General features: G+C 41.9%; 1 protein-coding gene and 1 long non-coding RNA gene across 3 annotated transcripts in view; one reads left to right on the plus strand and one right to left on the minus strand.

Annotated features, from left to right (window-relative positions):
* Positions 1-21,132, minus strand: part of celf4 (CUGBP, Elav-like family member 4) — a 106,079-nt gene that overhangs the window by 72,458 nt on the left and 12,489 nt on the right. The window contains exon 3 of the mRNA XM_061832033.1: positions 5,541-5,623. Within this exon, the coding sequence (XP_061688017.1) occupies positions 5,541-5,623 (83 nt within the window). The remainder of the gene's footprint in view (positions 1-5,540; positions 5,624-21,132) is intronic.
* LOC133507212 (uncharacterized) lies at positions 5,127-8,574 on the plus strand. 2 transcript variants are annotated; one of them, XR_009796767.1, is made up of 4 exons: positions 5,127-5,393; positions 5,797-5,954; positions 6,080-6,208; positions 8,333-8,574. It is a non-coding gene; the product is annotated as an uncharacterized LOC133507212 (long non-coding RNA). The 2 variants fall into 2 exon arrangements; XR_009796768.1 differs by lacking the exon at positions 8,333-8,574 and adding an exon at positions 6,766-6,945.

Below are 21,132 nucleotides of genomic sequence, written 5' to 3' on the forward strand. Positions count from 1 at the left end.
TTTGGCAGAATCAATAAATGCATTTTCATGCTGTTGGCCGGTTGTGAAACTGAATCAGGAGATCACAAATACGGCAGCAATGTGAAAGTGGATCATAAGCTCACCAATATGGAAGGAATATTTATTTTGGGTATTTTCTATTTTGTTATTTCTATTTTGGGTACATATATTTGGATGTGCTGCTCATCAATTTTTCCCAAACTCCTACATTAATATGCCAAAAATTGCTCTGCACACGCATAGATTTTTTTTTTCATCTGTCTTTAAAATGAGTCATGCGAAGCCACTTTGACACTGACAGTTCATTGTCATTTTAAGAAAGTGCAATGGTTGATACACCTGAAACGCAGTCATTTGCTTTAAAATGCACCAAGGGCTATCTATATTTCTATGACTAATACGGATGAAAAATTAATTTTTATGATTCTTTTTTGTTCTTTCCTCATAAATGAGTTAGTCAGGTTAGTTTCAGAGATCAAGTTTCAGAGATCAAGTTTCAGACTAAATTAATCCAAATTCTTAATCAACCAGATGTATGGAAAAACCCAGATTGAATTTTTCAATGGACCTGTTGGTTAATTAACTAACCTCCCTTCACACACAAAATTCCGTTTACACTGTCTGGAAAAAAATATTTTGAGTGATTTGTATTTTTCTCCTTTCATTGCGAGCTTGTTTGTTTTAATTTTATGTGCAGAACTGTACCTATGTTCTGTATCTCTAGGGAAATCAAAAGGAAGTCAATGACTTTTGGAGTTTTACATGCTCATGTGTGCATAGAAGTTAACAATGCAACTGCTTCTTTTGTTGTCTGTTGTGTGCAGTTGTATACAGTATTAATAATAACCAGGAGCTACTTGTGTCGGCTTTCTACAATCATCAAAAGTCAAGTTTTAAATAATAGTTTAGGTCATAGATATGTAACATGCATGGCTATAAGTCCAATCAAACACATTTTTGTGTTTTGTTACAAAGCCACTAAAGAGGATGAAAAATGGAAAGGCAGTTGGTCCTCAAATCTGTGGAGGTATGGAAGGATCTAGGACAGGTGGCAATGGGGTTTTTGGGCAATTTGTTCAACAGAATTCTGGAAAGTGAGAAATTGCCTAAGGAAAGGAGGAAAGGTATGCTGTTGCCCATTTTTAAGAAAAAGGGTGATGTGCAGAGCTGTGGGAACTATATAAGAATAATGTTGACGAGCCACACAATGAAAGGAAGGGAAAGAGTTGTGGAGGCTAGACTCAGGACAGAATTCCGTATTTACGAGCAACAGTAGGGTTTCATGCGTAGGAAGAGTACCACTGATGCATTATTTGTCTTTAGGGTGTTGATGGAGAAGTACAGAGAAGGTCAGAAGGCAATACATTTTTTCTTTGTAGCTCTAGAGAAAGCCTATGACAGAGTAAGCAGACAGGAACTGTGGTACTGCATGCAGATATCTGGATTGGCAGAGAACTATGTTAAAATAATACAGGACATGTGTGTAGGCAGCAGAAGAGTGGTGAGGTGTGCTTTAGGTCTGACAGAGGAGTTTAGGTGGAGGTGGGACTGCATCAGGGATCAGCCCTGAGCTCCTTTCTGTTTGCAGTGTAGATGGATAGGCTGACAGATGAGGTTAGACTGGAATCTCCTTGAACCATGATGTTCGCGCATGACATTGTGATCTGCAGTGAAAGCAGGGAGCAGGTGGAGGAACAATTAGAAAGATGGAGGCATGCACTGGAAAGGAAATGAATGAAGATTAGCCAAAGTAAAACAGAATATATGTGTGAGAATGAGAGGGGTGGAGGGGGAGGAGTGAGGCTCCAGGGAGAAGAGATAGCAAGGGTGAAGCTCTTTCAATACGTGCGGTGCAGAGCAATGGTGAGTGTGAAAAGGAAGTGAAGAAGCACGTCAAAACCAGTTGGAACAATTGGCGAAAGGTGTCTGGTGTGCTATGTGACAGAAGAGTCTCAGCTAGTATGAAGGGTAAAATTTATAAAACAGTGGCGAGGCTGGCCATGATGTATGGATTAGAGCCGGTGGCACTGAAGAGACAACAGGAAGCATAACTAGAGGTGGCCAAAATGAAGATGTTGAGGTTCTCGCTCTGAGTGAGCAGATTGGATAGGATTAGAAATGAGCTCATTAGAGGCACAGCCAAAGTTGGACGTTTTGGAGACAGGGTTCGAGAGAGCAGATTTTGGTGGTTTGAACATGTCCAGAGGCGAGAGAGTGAGTATATTGGTAGAAGAATGATCAGGATAGAGCTACCAGAGCTTGAGAACTAGAGGAAACTGAAAGAGAAGATTGATGGACGAAGGGAAGGAAGGCACGAGGGCAATTTGTGTCAGAGAAGAGGATGCAGGTGAAAGGCTGACATGGAAAAGAATGACTGCCTGTGGTGAGAAGAAGTTTCTAAATACATTAAATATGTCTGAAGTGCTGAAAATTTGGAAATACTGAGAGTAGCGTATAACCGAATTGTTGAAATATAGCTTTTTACTTTCAAAATGTTCCCGATTCCTTGTTCTACCAGTGTAGTGCATGAGTGGAAAATACATCTTCCTTGAAATGTTGTCTGTTTTGTGTTATATGTGGAAGGTTTCTTGCGGTGTGGCTCCCACGCAGGCTCTGTTGCGAGGTCTGATGCCCCGCAGCCCTTTGCCAGCGGTTAAAGAAGCCACTGAGGCCCAACACAATGGCGTTAGTGCCCTTGGCCTAACACCCTCCTTCCCCTTCTTCCCTCCTCCTCCTCACGGGGATTCAGTCCAGGGGAACTGGAGAGCGTCGTGTGGCCTTGGCTGAGGGTGGATCACCATTCTGTGGCCACAGAAGCGCACTGTTGGCTGAATTTCAAAGGAGGGAACATTGCCCTGGCTGCGCAGTTTATGGTCGTTATACCGGCTCAGAGGCTGCGTCTCTGCGGTGGCTGTGAACTGTGGGCTTCTATTCCACTTGGCAACTAGATTTGTATTGCTCAGTTTTATCAAACAAAGGTAAAGAAGTACTACTTCAAGAAATATCTGTGAAAGTATCAGAATAATATGTGCAAATGAGAATTCTGTACACCCCTGTGTTCTTTTAAGCAATATAGCCCAAGGTGGATGAGTTGTTTGCATGTGAAGATGGTTGGTGGTCGGCTGGAGCTTAGTTCAGGCTGTGCCTCGGCTATCACCCAAAATTAGCTAGGATAGGCTCCAGTTCGCTGGTGACCCTAATGAGGACAAAATGCGACAGAAAATGTAGGTATGGATTTTTCACTTTTTTACCTTTAAAAGTTCAGTGTCAGTTTGGTTGTTGCTTGTTTACCTTCAGTCTCCACTGATACCACATGCACACACACACTTGCAGACACACTTACATGTACACAAGCAAACAAACATGCACAAACACACACAGAGAGGCTTCAATACTTTGTGCTGTGCTACACCAACAGCCTACAGCCGTGCTTACAGGGCATTTCCACTAGGTAGTCTAATCCCCTTCTACTCTCGGCTCACCTGGCAGCCACAGAAAGAAGACCCTGGAAAACTTTTGAAATATACGGGTTGGAAAGCAACTTTGATGATAAAAAACGCACCAGGACGCGAAGTGAAGGGGAAAGAAGCTTTAAGGGGGGAAAAGGATTTCATTTGCAGGATTTTGGTTATGTTGGCTTGAGAGAGGGGATTGATGGAGGCTGGAGGGATGTAGAAAACAAACAAGGTGGAAAAAAACAACACCAAGGAAGAAAGAGTGGCATAACATTTCTATTGCTTTTCTTGGGCTAAATTCTACTTACTAAATGTATTACTTTCACTCAGGGGTTAATATTATTTGTTTTTAGCTGTGGGTATTTTTATGTTTGCCCGTTTGCCAGCAGCATTATGTAAAAAAAAAAAAAAGAAACTTTACAAACTGAAAACCTGATTTCCTAAAAACTTTATGGAGGTGTGAGATCCACATCTATTTCTTTAACCCTGTAAATGACAAGAGTTCATTAAAGACAGCTCACATATCATCTAGCTATTCCTTCATTGGCGCTTGAGAATCACTTTTGAATGCCCATTACTGCCACCTAGAGGGATGTAGTGGGCAAGTATTGATGGCAACTTTAACGGCATACAACTGGACTGACTTTTCTTTTTTTATTAACTGCAGAACCCTTTCACAAATGGCTTCAGTGTACTCAGCTGCTCCCTGCTCCATTTCGCTTGGAAGATCTGCAGTGGGTCTCTCCTAAGGCATGCCCTTGTTTACTTTAGGCACACCCTCTATCAATTGCAAGCTTGAGCGTGTTCTCTCCTGACACAAGCATTGTGAATTACAATTTCCCTCTGGAGCCAAGTTGATTCCAAATGACAGAACATCTACGTTTACATTTATATGCTATATAGAATGTCCCCAAATATAAGAATCCCTTGTTCTTTCTCTGTTGGTATAAACAACAAACAAAATGCCAAAACAGCAGTCACAGCAAATGTGTGAACACAAAATTACATTCTGGTTTGACCAAATATTTAATCTCTCTGTGTATGTGTCAGTCTCTCCCTCTCCATTTCGTTCTGAATAATATGCCACTGGGAAGTGGAAAAAAAGAGAAACAACTGAAACCCCGGATCCCCCACTTCTCAGCTCTTCTCGCTGCACGTCTGTGATGTCATAATCACTCACATCAAAGGATATGCGCTCAACACGGCGACTGTCAGCTTCCCTAGAGGCGTCATTAAAAACGAACACAGCAAAGGAAGCCAGGCCTGACAGAGACACATCAAAACTTCCTGACACACACGTGTGCAAGTGTGCACGTTAACTGTGAACACGGCTATACACGGAAAAGAGGTGTGTATTGTGCATTTAATAGCATGATAAAAAACAATGTAGAAACTCCCATAAAGTTGTACATCTTAAAATCAGATATATACTGCAAATGCCCACCCGCTCACGTACTGAATTGAATATCTACCTCCTCCCTTAACAATGTCAAAAATCACCGTCACGCACAACATTCATAAGAGACGGCGCACGTGTCCGCTTCATCCACAGCGTGTGAACATCTGCCGACAAGACGTGCTACATCCATGATGCGCGTGATGCAGAGCGTGCACTTCAATGTACAAATAGCCATCATCCACACACCCACTGGCTTTTCATCCCTCTCTGTCTTTCGCTCACACACTCGCCCTCACACGGCTGCTTCCAACCGACGCACACAGGCGCAGACCCATTTACACAAACTGGAGAAAGCACTATAAATAGTATGCCTACGATGTGATGCTGTGTGTTGCTTACCCCTGTGGGTTTTTATGTGTGTGTGACTGTCAAGAGTGACAAGAGAGGGAGAGCGAGAGGACGGTAAGCGAAGGGAAGGCTCTGCTCACGTCTGGCGCACAGCCAGTGATAAACACAAAGTGACAGGCGTGGCAAAGATGGTGAGTTCCGTTTGATTCCAAGTAAATGTCGAGCATTTCTATGGCAAAAATGAATACAGTACATACACGCCACTGTGAAGCTAACATTTCTTGTATGCTCTATGTGTTGTCTGTGTCGTTGTTTCCGGGCGAGCATGTGTGACTTACCCCGGGCAGGGTCTTCTGCTCATGCAATGCATTCTGGGCTTTCAGGGCTGACTCCCTGGCACAGTAGGTTAGGAAGGCACAGCCTGAAACACAAAAAAACAGATACATCCTTATATAATGTGAAAGGGGACAAAAAAGAGGTTGATGTGGGAGGGTCCTACACCAAACACACCAAATAGCTAAAAAAAAAGCAGAGAAACATGAAGAGCCGGTCACCTTCATTCTAATCAGGAATATATATATTTCTTTTGTGCAGGATGAGGAACACAATAGCAGCTGAACAAACCGAAAATTCCTTTCCGCATGAGCGCTGTCAAGTTGGCAGTGAGAAATTATGGAGGCCAACATCTGATGGCTCGCAGATTTGTGAAATATGCTGCACGAGAGCTCCTCTGCCTGAGAAACACGTCAGATGTAACGAAGCTTCCTAGCTGCCAGTTATCCATTGGCCCATCACACACTTCTGGCGGCTGTGACACAGATAGACATTTTCCCTGACCAACTCACTCCCGTTTCTTTTCCCCTCTTCATTTGTCCAGCTCTCAACTCCATCTGTTGTTCCAAGACTACCTCCGATCTCCGGGTTGGTTGCTACCTGGGCTGACGTGGGGGTGGAAGGAAGATGCAGACACAGGAGGCGAGGCAGGAAAAGGAGCCACAGGGAATGTGTAAGTCTCTTCCTCGCCATCCCGTCATGACAATGAGGAGCACATCACTGGTGAGGGCTGACAGACTGTCAATCTTCACATCTAAGAAAACAATTTATGTGGATGACAACTAACTAAATCATGCGGGTGTAAACCACGGGCAGGATGACATGATTTCATTTACAAAATCCTCGCAGATTTGGGCAGGCATTGAAAGGGTGAACAATTTCTCGCAGCACTGGTTGGGATCCCTGTGCTAGAGAAGCGAGATGCACAATTTGTCCTTTGCCATCATGGAGTGAGCACAATTCCCACATACTTCTCTCATAGCTCATCCTGGTTACGTTGTTAAGTCAAGTCAAGCGTAGCCTTTAATTAAAAAAAAAAAAAAAAAAAACGTCCCAAAAGCCCACAGATGGCAATGATTGATGACATCCCCTCATCTAAACACACCAATCTCTCTCAACTCAAAATCCTGTTCTTGTTTTTATTTGTCGTCGTTTCCAACTCCATATCGTGCATGTGGAAGTCGTCTCCGTCCCACCCCGCCCCACCCGATATTTTGTCTTTAACCCCAGGTGTTCCTGATGGTATTGCGCAAGGGAGCTGCTCTTGTTGGTGTTTTTAATTAACAGGCGTCTCACTCATTAGGCGAAATGGGAGTTGGCCGCTGACAGCTCAGCTACCTCCTCGTCCTCTCTGGGCCTGTCGTGTTAACTCGAACACGCATGTGCTGTCCCCCTGGAAACCCACAGACACTTAACTCGCTTGCACATACTCTACCATAATGTTCATTATGTTCAGTGGCTATTAAAAGTCTGCACGCTGCTGTTTAAATGCCAAGTTTTTGTGGTATAAAATAATGAGGAAAAGATAAATTGTTTCTTTTTATCATTACTGTGACATCTAACCTGTCTAACCTATTCTAAACTGATGAGGAATAACAATTAGAGTGGGGAGGTGAAATTCAACAACTGAGATAATGTGGATGCACACCATCTTATTAATGGTAATGGGCTGTATTTGGATTAACCACATTCAAACTCATGTTAAATGAGAGTCAGCACACAACTGCCATCATTTAAAATGCCACTTATTAACCCCACTTGAAGTTAAAATGGTCTTGTGGCGTTTTTCTTGCAAGTCATGGTTTGCAGAGAGCTTCGACAGCATCAGAGGGATCTCATTGTTTAAAGGTATCAAACAAAAGACATTAAACTTACAATGAAAACATTGAAGACAGGCCAAAGCGGACCAATCACGAGAGATGATCACCTCAGCATTCTACGCACAACAACAATTGTTGCAATGTGCGTGTCAAGTGTGGCTGAGAGGTCACATGGCCCAATGCGTCGCTCACTTGGTGGAACTCCGATGCTGATGGGAGTATAAAGAGGCCTTCAAAATGAAAAAAGAAATCCAAACCTGGCTACATTTTTCAGAGTCACATTTGAAATCTCCTTGACACGTGTATGTACGAAAGTGTGATCAAATGTAACCGAGATAAAAACACAACACTACTCATCACCAAAACAACCCGAACAAGTACCTCCAATTGTCGGGGCAGTTTTGGGAATATTTTTATGGAGTTGGAACTGGTTCCTTAGTTTAATTGGGGTTGGGGGGGAAAGGGGAATATGAACAGTTCCATCAACATCTATGGGGTGATCTGAACAGGGCTACATACAGCAGATACTCTCGCAAGTCGGTACACCCGAAATCCTGGTTGACGACAAACTCGCACTGTTGTATTCTTGCTTGCCTAAAGTCTCAAGCCAGGCAAACATTGAAAACAAAAACAAACGAACAAAAAAACAGCTTTCTGCTTGAAATCACCACGAAAGGAGGAAAGACGAGCATTTTGTGTTGACATAGATTGTTTTGTTGAAAAAGTTGTCTTAAATCAATTGAATTGTACAGTTGATACGTCACAATGGTGAAAAACTCTGGGTGTGTTGAGTTTTTTGTATACAGTATTGATGTCAACTCTGACAAACCAATCGCTTGTGAGACATTTGTGGGGTTTTGTATTCAAAAAAAAAAAGAAAAAACAGGTATGCTAGGATTACTGAAAAAAAATATTCTCGGTGTCATAAAACTATTACAGAACTGAATTTCTGTTTTTGTTTGCGTTTTGTTTTTCAGGTTTTTCCATGAGCATGAGTGGGCGGAGCCTCTTGTGCCACACCTGGTGCCGATTTCAATCAACAAGGATTTATTGAGCTTTCTTTTTGACTGGTGTCTCCATCCAGCACCTTTTGTTATTTATTACACTGTAAGTCATTTATGCACCATATTGATCTTTTGCCATTGTTGTTTTCTGTTACATTATTGCCATCTGTTTTTTCTACCTATATCCCTTGCTTATTAAATTCGGTTTTATTGTCCTTTTGCCTAGTCTACTTTAGGGTTTTAGATACTGTATGACCAGTCACCCAACCTTTATGAATATGTTTTGGAATTAGATACAGTATGTGTCGACATATTGCTGGAAGGGTATAAATACAGTATATGAAGACTCACTGAAAAAAACATCCACTTTTTAAGTGTTGAGATGTTTTATTTTTGTTTTAGAGTTAGAATTCACTATAAAATACATGACAGCATTCATAAATGTAGTCAGCTTCAAGCATTTCAGAGGCTCCAAATTTGGTCTAACGACACAGAACTATACAGAAAAAAAATATTCATTGTAAAAGCACAGTAGTTACGGTACTGTGCAAAAGTCATCATTTGTGTTGCAGTATTTGACCAAATTTACGACGACCAATATTTACAACACTAACTAACTAACTAACTAACTAACTAACTAACTAACTAACTAACTAACTAACTAACTAACTAACTAACTAACTAACTAACTAACTAACTAACTAACTAACTAAACTAACTAACTAACTAACTAACTAACTAACTAACTAACTAACTAACTAACTAACTAACTAACTAAAACAGAAGGGAAAAAAAGAAAATAACATTTATTGTGACCTCCCATTAGAGTTGAATGAGAAACACTTTGAGAGGGGCCTCTTGAAAATAAATTGAATCTTCTTCTTCTTCTTCTTTTCCTTTTGGCTTGTCCCGTGAGGGGTCGCCACAGCGTGTCATCTTTTGCCATCTTAGCCCATCTCCTGCATCTTCCTCTATAACCCCAACTGCCCTCATGTCTTCCCTCACCACATCCATAAACCTTCTCTTTGGTCTTCCTCTCGCTCTTTTGCCTTGGAGCTCCATCCTCAGCATCCTTCTACCAATATACTCACTCTCTCGCTTCTGAACATGTCCAAACCATCGAAGTCTGCTCTCTCGAATCTTGTCTCCAAAACATCCAGCTTTGGCTGTCCCTCCAATGAGCTCATTTCTAATCCTATCCAACCTGGTCACTCCGAGCGAGAACCTCAACATCTTCATTTCTGCCACCTCCAGTTCAGCTTCCTGTTGTTTCTTCAGTGCCACCGTCTCTAATCCGTACATCATGGCCGGCCTCACCACTGTTTTGTAAACTTTGCCCTTCATCCTAGCAGACACTCTTCTGTCACATAACACACCAGACACCTTTCGCCAGCTGTTCCAATCTGCTTGGACCCGTTTCTTCACTTCCTGACCACACCCTCCATTGCTCTGTATTGTTGACCCCAAGTATTTGAAGTCGTCCACCCTGGCTATCTCTTCTCCCTGTAGCCTCACTCTTCCCCCTCCACTTTTCTCATTCACGCACATATATTCTGTTTTACTTCGGCTAATCGTCATTCCTCTCCTTTCCAGTGCATGTCTCCATCTTTCTAATCATTCCTCTGCATGCTCCCTGCTTTCACTGCATATCACAATATCATCTGCGAACATCATGGTCCAAGGGGATTCCAGTCTAACCTCATCTGTCAGCCTATCCATCTACACTGCAAACAGAAAGGAGCTCAGGGCTGATCCCTGATGCAGTCCCACCTCCACCTAAACTCCTCTGTCAGACCTAAAGCACACCTCACCACTCTTCTGCTGCCTACACACATGTCCTGTATTATTTTAACATAGTTCTCTGCCAATCCAGATATCTGCATGCAGTAACACAGTTCCTGTCTGCTTACTCTGTCATAGGCTTTCTCTAGAGCTACAAAGAAAAAATGTACTGCCTTCTGACCTTCTCTGTACTTCTCCATCAACACCCTAAAGACAAATAATGCATCAGTGGTACTCTTCCTACGCATCCATTACCACTGCAAACAGGAAGGGGCTCAGAGCTGATCCCTGATGCAGTCCCACCTCCACCTTAAATTCCTCTGTCACACCTAAGGCACACCTCACCATTGTTCTGCTGCCATCATACATGTCCTGTACTACTTTAACATACTTCTCTGCCACACCAGACTTACGCATGCAGTACCACAGTTCCTCTCTTGGTACTCTGTCATAGGCTTTCTTTAGATCCACAAAGACACAATGTAGCTCCTTCTGACCTTCTCTGTACTTTTCCACGAGCATCCTCAAGGCAAATAATGCATCTGTGGTACTCTTTCTAGGCATGAAACCATACTGTTGCTCGCAGATACTTACTTCTGTCCTGAGTCTAGCCTCCACTACTCTTTCCCATAACTTCATTGTGTGGCTCATCAACTTTATTCCTCTATAGTTCCCACAGCTCTGAACATCCCCTTTGTTCTTAAAAATGGGAACTAGAACACTTTTCCTCCATTCTTCAGGCATCTTTTCGCCCGCTAGTATTCTGTTGAATATGTTGGTCAAAAACTCCACAGCCATCTCTCCAAATTGCTTCCATACCTCTACCGGTATGTCATCAGTACCAACTGCCTTTCCATTTTTCATCCTTTGTAGTGCCTTTCTGACTTCCCCCTTAGTAATCATTTCCACTTCCTGGTCCTTCACTCTTGCCTCTTCAACTCTTCCTTCTCTCTCATTTTCTTCATTCATCAACTTCTCAAAGTATTCTTTCCATCTATTTAGCACACTACCGGCACCAGTCAACACATTTCCATCTCTATCCTTAATCACCCGAACCTTCTGCACATCCTTCCCATCTCTATCCCTCTGTCTGGCCAACCTGTAGTGATCCTTTTCTCCTTCTTTCGTGTCCAACCTGGTGTACATGTCTTCATATGCCTCTTGTTTAGCCTTTGCCACCTCTACCTTTGCCCTACGTCGCATCTCGATGTACTCCTTTCGCCTCTCCTCAGTCCTCTCAGTATCCCACTTCTTCTTCGCTAATCTCTTTCCTTGTATGACTCCCTGTATTTTGGGGTTCCACCACAAGTCTCCTTCTCCCTTTTCCTACCAGATGACACACCAAGTACTCTCCTGCCTGTCTCTCTGATCACCTTGGCTGTCGTCGTCCAGTCTTCCGGGAGCTTCGGTTGTCCATCGAGAGCCTGTCTCACCTCTTTCCGGAAGGCCGCACAACATTCTTCCTTTCTCAGCTTCCACCACCTGGTTCTCTGCTCTACCTTTGTCTTCTTAATCTTCCTACCCACCACCAGAATCATCCTACATACTACCATCCTATGCCGTCGAGCTACACTCTCCCCTACCACTACTTTACAGTCAGTAACCTCCTTCAGATTACATCGTCTGCACAAAATATAATCTACCTGCGTGGTTCTACCTCCGCTCTTGTAGGTCACTATATGTTCCTCCCTCTTCTGGAAATAAGTGTTCACTACAGCCATCTCCATCCTTTTTGCAAAGTCCACCACCATCTGCCCTTCAAAGTTCCTTTCCTGGATGCCGTACTTACCCATCACTTCTTCATCGCCCCTGTTTCCTTTACCAATATGTCCATTACAATCTGCACCAATCTCAACTCTCTCGCTGTCTGGGATGCTCAGAACTACTTCATCTAGTTCCTTCCAGAATTTCTCTTTCAACTCTAGGTCACATCCTACCTGTGGTGCATAGCCGCTAACCACATTATACATAACACCCTCAATTTCAAATTTTAGTCTCATCACTCGATCTGATACTCTTTTCATCTCCAAGACATTCTTAGCCAGCTCTTCCTTAAAATAACCCCTACTCCATTTCTCTTCCCATCTACTCCGTGGTAGAATAATTTAAACCCTGCTCCCAAACTTCTAGCCTTACTACCTTTCCACCTGCTCTCTTGGATGCACAGAATATCAACCTTTCTCCTAATCATCATGTCAACCAACTCCTGAGCTTTTCCTGTCATAGTCCCAACATTCAAAGTCCCTACACTCAGTTGTAGGCTCTGTGCATTGCTCTTTTTCTTCTGACGCTGGATCCGGTTTCCTCCTCTTCTTTGTCTTCGACCCACAGTAGCTGAATTTCCACCGACGCCCTGCAGGTTAGCAGTGCCGGGGGCGGGCGTTGTTAACCCGGGCCACGACCGATCCGGTATGGGATTCTTTAGATGAACGCTCATATTTGTTTGGCACAGTTTTTATGCCGGATGCCCTTCCTGACGCAACCCTCTGCATTTATCCGGGCTTGGGACCGGCCTACAGATTGCACTGCTTTGTGGGCATAGGGCTGCATTGAAAATAAATTGAATAGCACTCTAAATTTACCTGTATATCCCCTCACATTTACCATTTTAATAAGAAATATTTTGTTCTGAAAAGGGTAATTAAAATAAAGCCAGTGGGGACATAACGTTTCTATGAGTTGTGCATATAAAAAAAGACTTGAGGGATAAAACCTAAATATTGACACCACTACGTGTATATTAATGTAGAAATACTATGAAAAAAAAACCTTTCACTTCTCACTGTATTCCCATGAACTTTGAGGTGCTCAAATGCAAAGATGCTCATTGAGTTTCACATAGATAGCGCGTGACTGTCAACAAACATTCAATTTATCATCATTGTCACAAGTCTGATGCTGGCAGGAGTTTTAGTATCTGACTAAGACCAATATTGGCCCAGGAGAGAGAGATAAGCTGTTTGTTTCTGATGTCAATGCTGCCAATTTGGTTTCCCATCTCTACAAATTCAAATCAACTGCAGTGCACAGGGAATCTGAATGTGTGTGTGTTTGTGTGTGTGTGTGCATGTGTGTGTTTATGAAGGAGAGAGACAGCAGAAAGTAAAGATGGGCAAGGAAGCAAAACGAAAGAGGGGAGAAAACTGAGCGGGGCAGAGAAGCCCACGCTTGGGATGGTAGAGTGAGAGAAGGGGAGAGCGGAGATAAGATCACCTAGCTTCTGTGAACACCATCCCCCTGTGTCCTACACTTGCTGCTTATCTCAACTGCAGCAGACACCCCAAAGGGACACATCCCCACTGCGGGGGTGAGACGGACAGGGAGGAAAAAGGGATGGGAAAAGGCAGGATGAAAGAGAGGAGCAAGGGAATGTTGGATCCTCTGAATCTCACTGACAGGAGAAGAGTGGGGCAAAAGTGCTGTGGTTCTGTGGTGTAAGACAGAAAATTATGGAAGACTGTGATGACGCCTGACCAGCAGCTTTATTGGATTTGGGTTTCGAACAAAGAGAAACTTTGTTTTTAGTTATTTCTTAAATAAACAAAATAAGACAAGATAAAAGAACGTCAATGAATACCGTTTGCGTTGAAGGGGCCTGGTGAGTGACATCCGGAGTTACGCTCAGTCATGATGACTGTTCAGCATGAGAGTCTGCTCCATGCTCCTTGGGAGTGTTTTCATATTGTACAGTATTTGTATCCCTTTTGTTTCACTTCCCTTAAGCTGTGACATATCTGAAACTGGCTCATGATAAAAATTTTGCTTACAACACAAAGCAAGAGAGCAACCAATTTACTACTTTTCAGAGGAACACTTTAAAAAAACAAAAACAACAACAACTTAGTTTCAATTAAAATTTTTTTTTGCTAATGTGGATTATATATGAAAACCAAGGTGGGGCACTAACCACTCTGTACCACTGTACTCTGTTAACATCCATTGTGATTTTTAAAAAACTCCAGTTGAATCAAAGAAAACAATCCTTTACTGCACTGAATGCACTGAAAATGTAAAAAAAAAAAACAAAAAAAAAAACAGTAGGATGTGAGGCAACGAAGTGAAATTATGGCGCTGTTGGAGAGTTTGAATTCTGCCATACTTGCATGGATTCCCTCCACATCCCCAAAACATGCTTCTTAGCCTCTGTCATCGAAATTTCCCATAATTTAGGTGTGAATGTGAATGTCTGTTTGTCTCTCGAAATAAGAAAGGACAGAGTCTGATTATCTGTGACTGCAATGAGGACAAGCGATATGAAAAAAAATGATGGTTGCATCGAAGAGACAAATTAACTGAATTGCTTGATTATTGTTGGACTCAACCACTCACAGTGTATCACAGAGCTTGATTATAATTGCCTAAAATGTCATACGCCATCCATGGCGACTAGGTTGTTTGAATGGCCCCTGGACACAAAGCCTTCAGGAATTGAAACATTTCTCTGTATGAAATACAAAATACATATTGGACTGAAAGAACGCAGCTTCTGTTAGTGCACTTCCAATACTGATTTAAGGCCTTGCATCACTAGTCAACCAGAGACCAGCAGTGAAAAGTCACACCTACCAGCAGAGAATATGTCACACTTTGACGGGCGGTGTGAATGTTATCTGTTGAGATGAAATGAGGTGATATTAAAGGTTTTTTTTTTTCATACTTTGATTTGAATGGTTGTTCATTCAAATGATGAAAGCACAGTGCAGTGCTGGAATGACTGTTGCCCTACAAGGCACATGAATTTCAATGCATCCCCCCCACCCTGCATTAGTGCTTCTCACTGTAAGAGGACACATGAATTACTTTTCACCAGGAGGATCCGCCTCTGCGCCACCCAAAACTAGAACGCTAAGGGACAAATTATTGCTCAGAATTCTCTAATTATCTTGCACCCATTAATTCAGGGATTATGAAAAGGCTGACATAAAAAAAGTTTCCTCCTCACACTCTGTCGTCTTATTTCCAGATACACATGGGGAGAAATTCCTAGTGATCATTTAAATATTTCAGAATACTGTATCTTGGTAAAAGCTTCAAAAGAGTCAATAGCATTAAACTCTTCAACCGCAGCCCAGCTGAACCTTCTCATTGCACGGCCCTGGATCGCTGCCTTGAAAAAGTTTGCCGTGCCAAACTTTGTATAATGTTGTTCAAATTCAGGCTGTCGATACAGATTTCGACAGTGTACACTAGTTTTCTCTTCTTTTCCCTGAGGAGTTGACCAAGGATAACTTATGCTGAGTAAACATGCGAAACTGGAGGATGTTAGTCATACAGGAAAATACTATGGAAAAACAAGAGTTGAACTGCATGCAAAAGAGATGTTTTTTTTAAAGCATGATAATGTTGCCCTTGCTGTTGCAGAAACTATAGGTTATTTATCATATTCCACACACTCATGCACACATCCACCCCCATACACATAGACTAGACACTAATTGCTCTAATGCAGACACTCCTAAGGTTTCATTTTTAATTAAGTATGTATCCGTATTTGAGTTGAATATCCTTGGATCCGATATCAGCCTAATAACAAAACAAATGTCTCTGTGGGGAATAGTGATTCGAAATAAATGAGAAGGAATTCTTCATATCCCCTTCACCTATCCTGGCCCCTCAGATCATTTCTTACTGTGTAGTGGTGGCCAGATATTGAGGAAGGAGGCTATTTCACAGGACAAAAATATTCGTACTTTTGCCCCGTATCATCCAGAAATCTCAAATTGCCAGCTGTAAAGGGCAACTTATTAAAACCCAACTTTAAAGCCAACCATATGAAGTTGGATGAGCAGTGGATTACAATTGGAGTATGTGTGTACAGGAAGTCCAAATAGAGAAAACTTCAATTACACTTAAGAGCACACTACATTTTTTAAAATTGTCTTAAACTTGGCTCGATAGTCTGCATCGATGACTAATGTGAACGCTTGATTTCAGCTGAGGCAGGCAGAACTAAGGGGCAGTATTATAAAAGAGGAAGTGAATTAATTTATAGTACAGTGTAATAGCAGCTCACCAATAGACAACTTTATACAGATTGTTCGGACCTCACTTCAAGACAGCAAGTCACTCAGGTCAAAAGAATCTTGTACAGGTGATGGATGAAATGCCAAACCATAATACTTGCATCCCTCTTGCAGAATTGCATGAAATAATAATAATTATTATAATAACAATACTTGAAAAATTTCACAGATATATCTATTTAAAATACATACAGCATTTATGCATGTATATAGTGCGCTTGGTTATGGTTCGTGAAGTTTCTTTGGATAACTGGGCCTTTCCTGTAAAAATAAATAATGAAATGTGAAAACAAAATGAGTAATAAAAAGAATCAGTGAGATCATATCCTGTCAATTATATTTTGTAAAATCGTAGATCACATAATGCGAATCATTAGGAAATCAATTAATCTAAAAGTCAAATTCTTTCAAATCCAGCGAATCATTCCTCCCAGAGAAAGTTCAGACTTTATATGCAATTCTACTTCTTCTATTTGGTCTCATGGTTTTAAAAATCAGGATTTCTCCTTGTAAATATCACCACGAAATGGCTATTTAATTAGCTTAAAGGTATCTAGCAGCAGATTAATAGGAAGTAATAGTTTGCCCAAGGAGCAGATGCCACATTCAGTGCATTTAAATCTCTGTAATCCTCAGCGAAAGTGGACTAACTCTGCTGTTTGTGTATGTGTTTTGTATGCGTGCACATTGATGTTTCAGACTGTAAGAGAGGTAGCAACAGAGAGAAGGAACTCCCTTGTAAGTAAGATAAAGGACAGTTTTTGCATGTAATGAATATTTGAATACAAAAGCCATCAATGGCACTGAATGAAGTACTGTAAGGCACTGCTGAACCATAGGGTCATTGGCAACCTCTCATTAAAGCTTATATTAAAACATATAATCTATTAATGCAACATTTTTTTCAAAACAATGGAGCGCTTATTCCAAAGTATTGACAAACCATAAAAATTCTGTTCATTCTGGATCACAGTATGCAAATGGGACTGCGAGAGACTGGATTGCTTGCCAGCCAGTCACAAGGCTGTTGTGAATGTGGCAATGGGGGAGAAGAACTGCATGGCTTTGGATATGTGAACCACCACACTACCACCAAATATTACTTGAACTGTAGAGTAACAATATATTGTCAATGTCTAGCAAAAAAACAAAAATGTCTAAATAGCGTCAATTTAATTACTTTTTTGTTCACATTTTAGGTTTAAATGCCAGGGTCAAGTGCACCATATAAGTAAAACTTTCAGGACAGCTCATTAGCACTGCATCTATCCATCCCCCTATTTTCAACACTGTTTATTCCGATTAGAGTCAAAGGGCGCGGGAGCCGATCCCGGCTAACTTTGGGCGAAAGGCGCATGACACTCTGAACTGGTCGGCAGTCAGTCACAGGGCAGGCAATGCATCCTGATAAGACATTTTATAACAACCTCAGTGTGGATTTTCACCCACATTTTATGAGATCATCCTTGAAAATACATCATAAAAATCCAGGTCGCTCTATCAAAAACTGTAAACAGGAAGTTGCCTGTAGTAAATAAACCAACCAAACTCACACTGACAGCTGAAGACCCTTGAAATGGTGTGTGTGTGTATGTCCCTGAAGATAACAAGTGGCATCTCTTGCCCTGCTTCCCAGCGAGGCTGTCTCTAAGCTGTGCTAATCGATTGGCGAAGGAGGAAAAAGGGCGAGCTTTAATGTGTTGCATGTGAAGGATTTACTGGAGAGCAGAGCCTCGGAATCAATGGACTAGAAAATGCATCATTAGGACAGTGTCAAAAACACACACACACCGCCAACCTAAACCCATTCACTCCCCCTTTCTGCCCTGGTACTCATCCCATAAAGGGTCACAAACAGAAAAAAAACATAAACTGAACTTGAGTATTATGACGTTTGAACCGTCACAACGTGAAGTCCAACAGTACACAAAAAGATGTTCTCTCGATGACAACAGGCTGTGTAAGAAAGTGTCATATCTTACCTCAGCTGTTTCATCAGGAATGTTTGACTGAGCCATTGTTGGCTTTGCATGCTCTAAATAACTAACTTCTGAATGACTCTTAAGTTGAATCCCTCAACCCGATATAGTTGTCCAAAACTGAATCGAGAAACATTTGTGGAGCAGACACTAAATGGAGATTTGTGGGATTCTAGAATTTGTCTGCCAAACTCAATAGAGGTGTTTAATATTTCCCATAGGAACGTTTTCCTGATCACATCTGTCTTTGCCTTCTCAGAAAGAAATCATCTCCCTATTTGGGAGAAGATTTCTCCAATACGTCAGGTGGGATAGAACAGGACCAAAATAGTACATTATAAACAGACAACAATGAATTAATTATGAGTATTGTGATTTTATTTCATACATTTTTAGAAATACATTACATTGTAAAAAGCATTTTATTTTTGGTGTGTACCAATATAAAGAAACCAAGAGACAATTTGATATTACAGAGCTAAAAATTAGATGTGTTACTGGAAATTTTCACGAAGTGATACACTTGGAGTCTCTATTTTTCAAAGCACATTTTCTCCTACAAGTTTTTTTGTTGTTGTTGTTTTGTAGCGGTCGGGTATGTGAATTTTTATGAATCAAGGAGGGTGGGTTTTTATATCCAATTGAATGTGATGCATGCATGCATCCGTTCATCCACCCATTCTCAATACCGGTCACCCTGTTCATGTTCGCAGGGGTGCTGGACCCTACCCTAGTTGATTTCCGCTGAAAGGCGGACTACACCCTGAACTGGTCCCTTGTCAATCACTGGGCACATCTAGACACGGATAAGCATTCACACTCACATTCACGCCATCAATGAGAGGGAACTGAACCCAGACTTCCCGCAACAAAGTCAGGTAAGTGTATCACTAGACTATCAGTGACTTGCATGCCATGCATTTAAGTGACATAAGTACATTTTATCAAACTATTCTATTCGGCAAAATACATAACATAACCATAACATAATAATAACCCTTAGGGACATTGTGACAAATGCGCTTTTACCCTAGAGAGTCAATGAAGGATGGCTACTACATGACAGCAGTGTTTGCCTGGTGAAGCTGTTTTTGTAAATGTGCTTTCCAAGCTTTGATTTTCTTTTCTTTTTTTTGAATTACCTCATTCAAGAAACTGCTTGTCTTGAGAGATGACTCAGCTGCCACCTGGACTTTTACACCTTCTATAGTGCTATATTTTCCTCCCTATAGGCTGAATGTGACAAAATGGGATGTTTTTAGATCAGTCGCAACACAAAGTAATGATGATACAAAATTGGTTTGAAGCAAACTTTTTATCCTGATAAAACTTTGAAACATTTCATCAGATACACCTTCTTTCAGATTTTTACCCTTTCATGGAGTAAACAAAATAAAAGCACAATATTACAAAAACAATAAAACATCACTGAACTCCACCAGCAAAAATATGACCTTATTGATAAATTTGCCACTTATACTCATAAACACTGCACTGGTCACCAAACAAATAGTGGGCACATTTTGGCAAACAACAATTACACGCATGTTCACATCTATGGACAATTTCCATCTTAAATTAACTCAAGAAACATGCTTGGGATATTGGAGGAAACCATAGAACCCAGACTACACCAATGCAAACATGGGGAGAACAGACAAACTCCCAGATCTGCTTTTCCCCCATACTGTAACATCCAGTGCTATGAAAAAATGAAAACCAGGGTGATAAAAGAAGTTTTACTCTCTAGCTTTTTTCATAATATAACATTAAAATGTAGATTTCCATCGCTGCCGGTATCGGTAAATGTCAGGAACAGATGTCGGGGGTCGGGATCATTACTCAAAAGTATTTCTGTGGTGGAATCAGATGTATCAGGGAGAACACAAAGTCTGGAGCATGAGAGCGCCTCCATGTCTTGTCCCCTGGGCAAAACACTTACAGGATAAACAATCCCATTAATATTCTTCTGTGCGCCTCTTCACTCGGCTCACCCGTCTTCTTCCCTTCCCCTGTCCTATTATCCTGCCTGGGCGGACATCCCGTCCTGTCCCGTCCTCCTTGCCAGTGCGCAAGATGGAGATGAGAGGACGATCTAAACGCAGGAGAGGGAACATGAATCATTACACTTCCTGTTGTTGCGTGCCGTCCGGGGGAGGAAGAGAGACGATGCCCTCAGGGCCCCGATTGATTCCGGAGATTTAATTGGGTTTATTAGCCAAGATGTTGGGCCCCTCGAGGAGGCTCCCAGAAGTCACCGACTTCCTCCTTCCCTCCCTCCCCTATTCTCTCTCTTCTGAAGGAGAAGTCCTGCGTAATTGTTTTCCCTCCATCTTCTGTGTCATTGTCAGATGGGTCCTGCGGGATTATTAGCAACCCCAGGTCCCTCAATAATTCATCCAGAGCTATTTATACACAGATGGAGAGTCCTCTAAAGTCTCCCCCAGTGAGCTTATCTGACGCTGAGACAGACAGAGGGAGAGCGAGAGCGATGGAGAGAAACAGGGCTACAAAGGGAATGCAGGCGAGCGATAGACAGAGAGAAAATGGGAGTGACACACAAAGACAGTAAGAAGGATGGAGAAAGGCAATCACAAAAAGAAATGCAAAGAGGAGCAAAGCGAGTGTGACAGTGAATAAAAGAGCAAGAACCGGCGACAGCAACAACGTTTTAGGTAGACACAATGACGACGTTTGTGGGGTTTCAAGGAGAAAGTCTGCCTTGCCAAAGTGAACAAAAGCACCATCCCGGGAATAGCGTATCGTCACAGAACACTTTAATGGATTTTAATCTCCCAACCCCCCTCCCCACTTTTTCCCCATTTAACACAATTAGGATGTTTGCAACGCTAACGTAGACCACTAGTCATTGGCCATACAGGAAGGACACACGAAAGACATACAAGAGTAAACATGCCTCTAACTAAAACCAATGAACTATCTGTCAGCCATTCCTTGAATCCCTTCAGAATTTACCAACAGACAATTA

This window comes from Syngnathoides biaculeatus, chromosome 10, assembly GCF_019802595.1.
Source record: "Syngnathoides biaculeatus isolate LvHL_M chromosome 10, ASM1980259v1, whole genome shotgun sequence".
Classification (NCBI taxonomy): domain Eukaryota; kingdom Metazoa; phylum Chordata; class Actinopteri; order Syngnathiformes; family Syngnathidae; genus Syngnathoides; species Syngnathoides biaculeatus.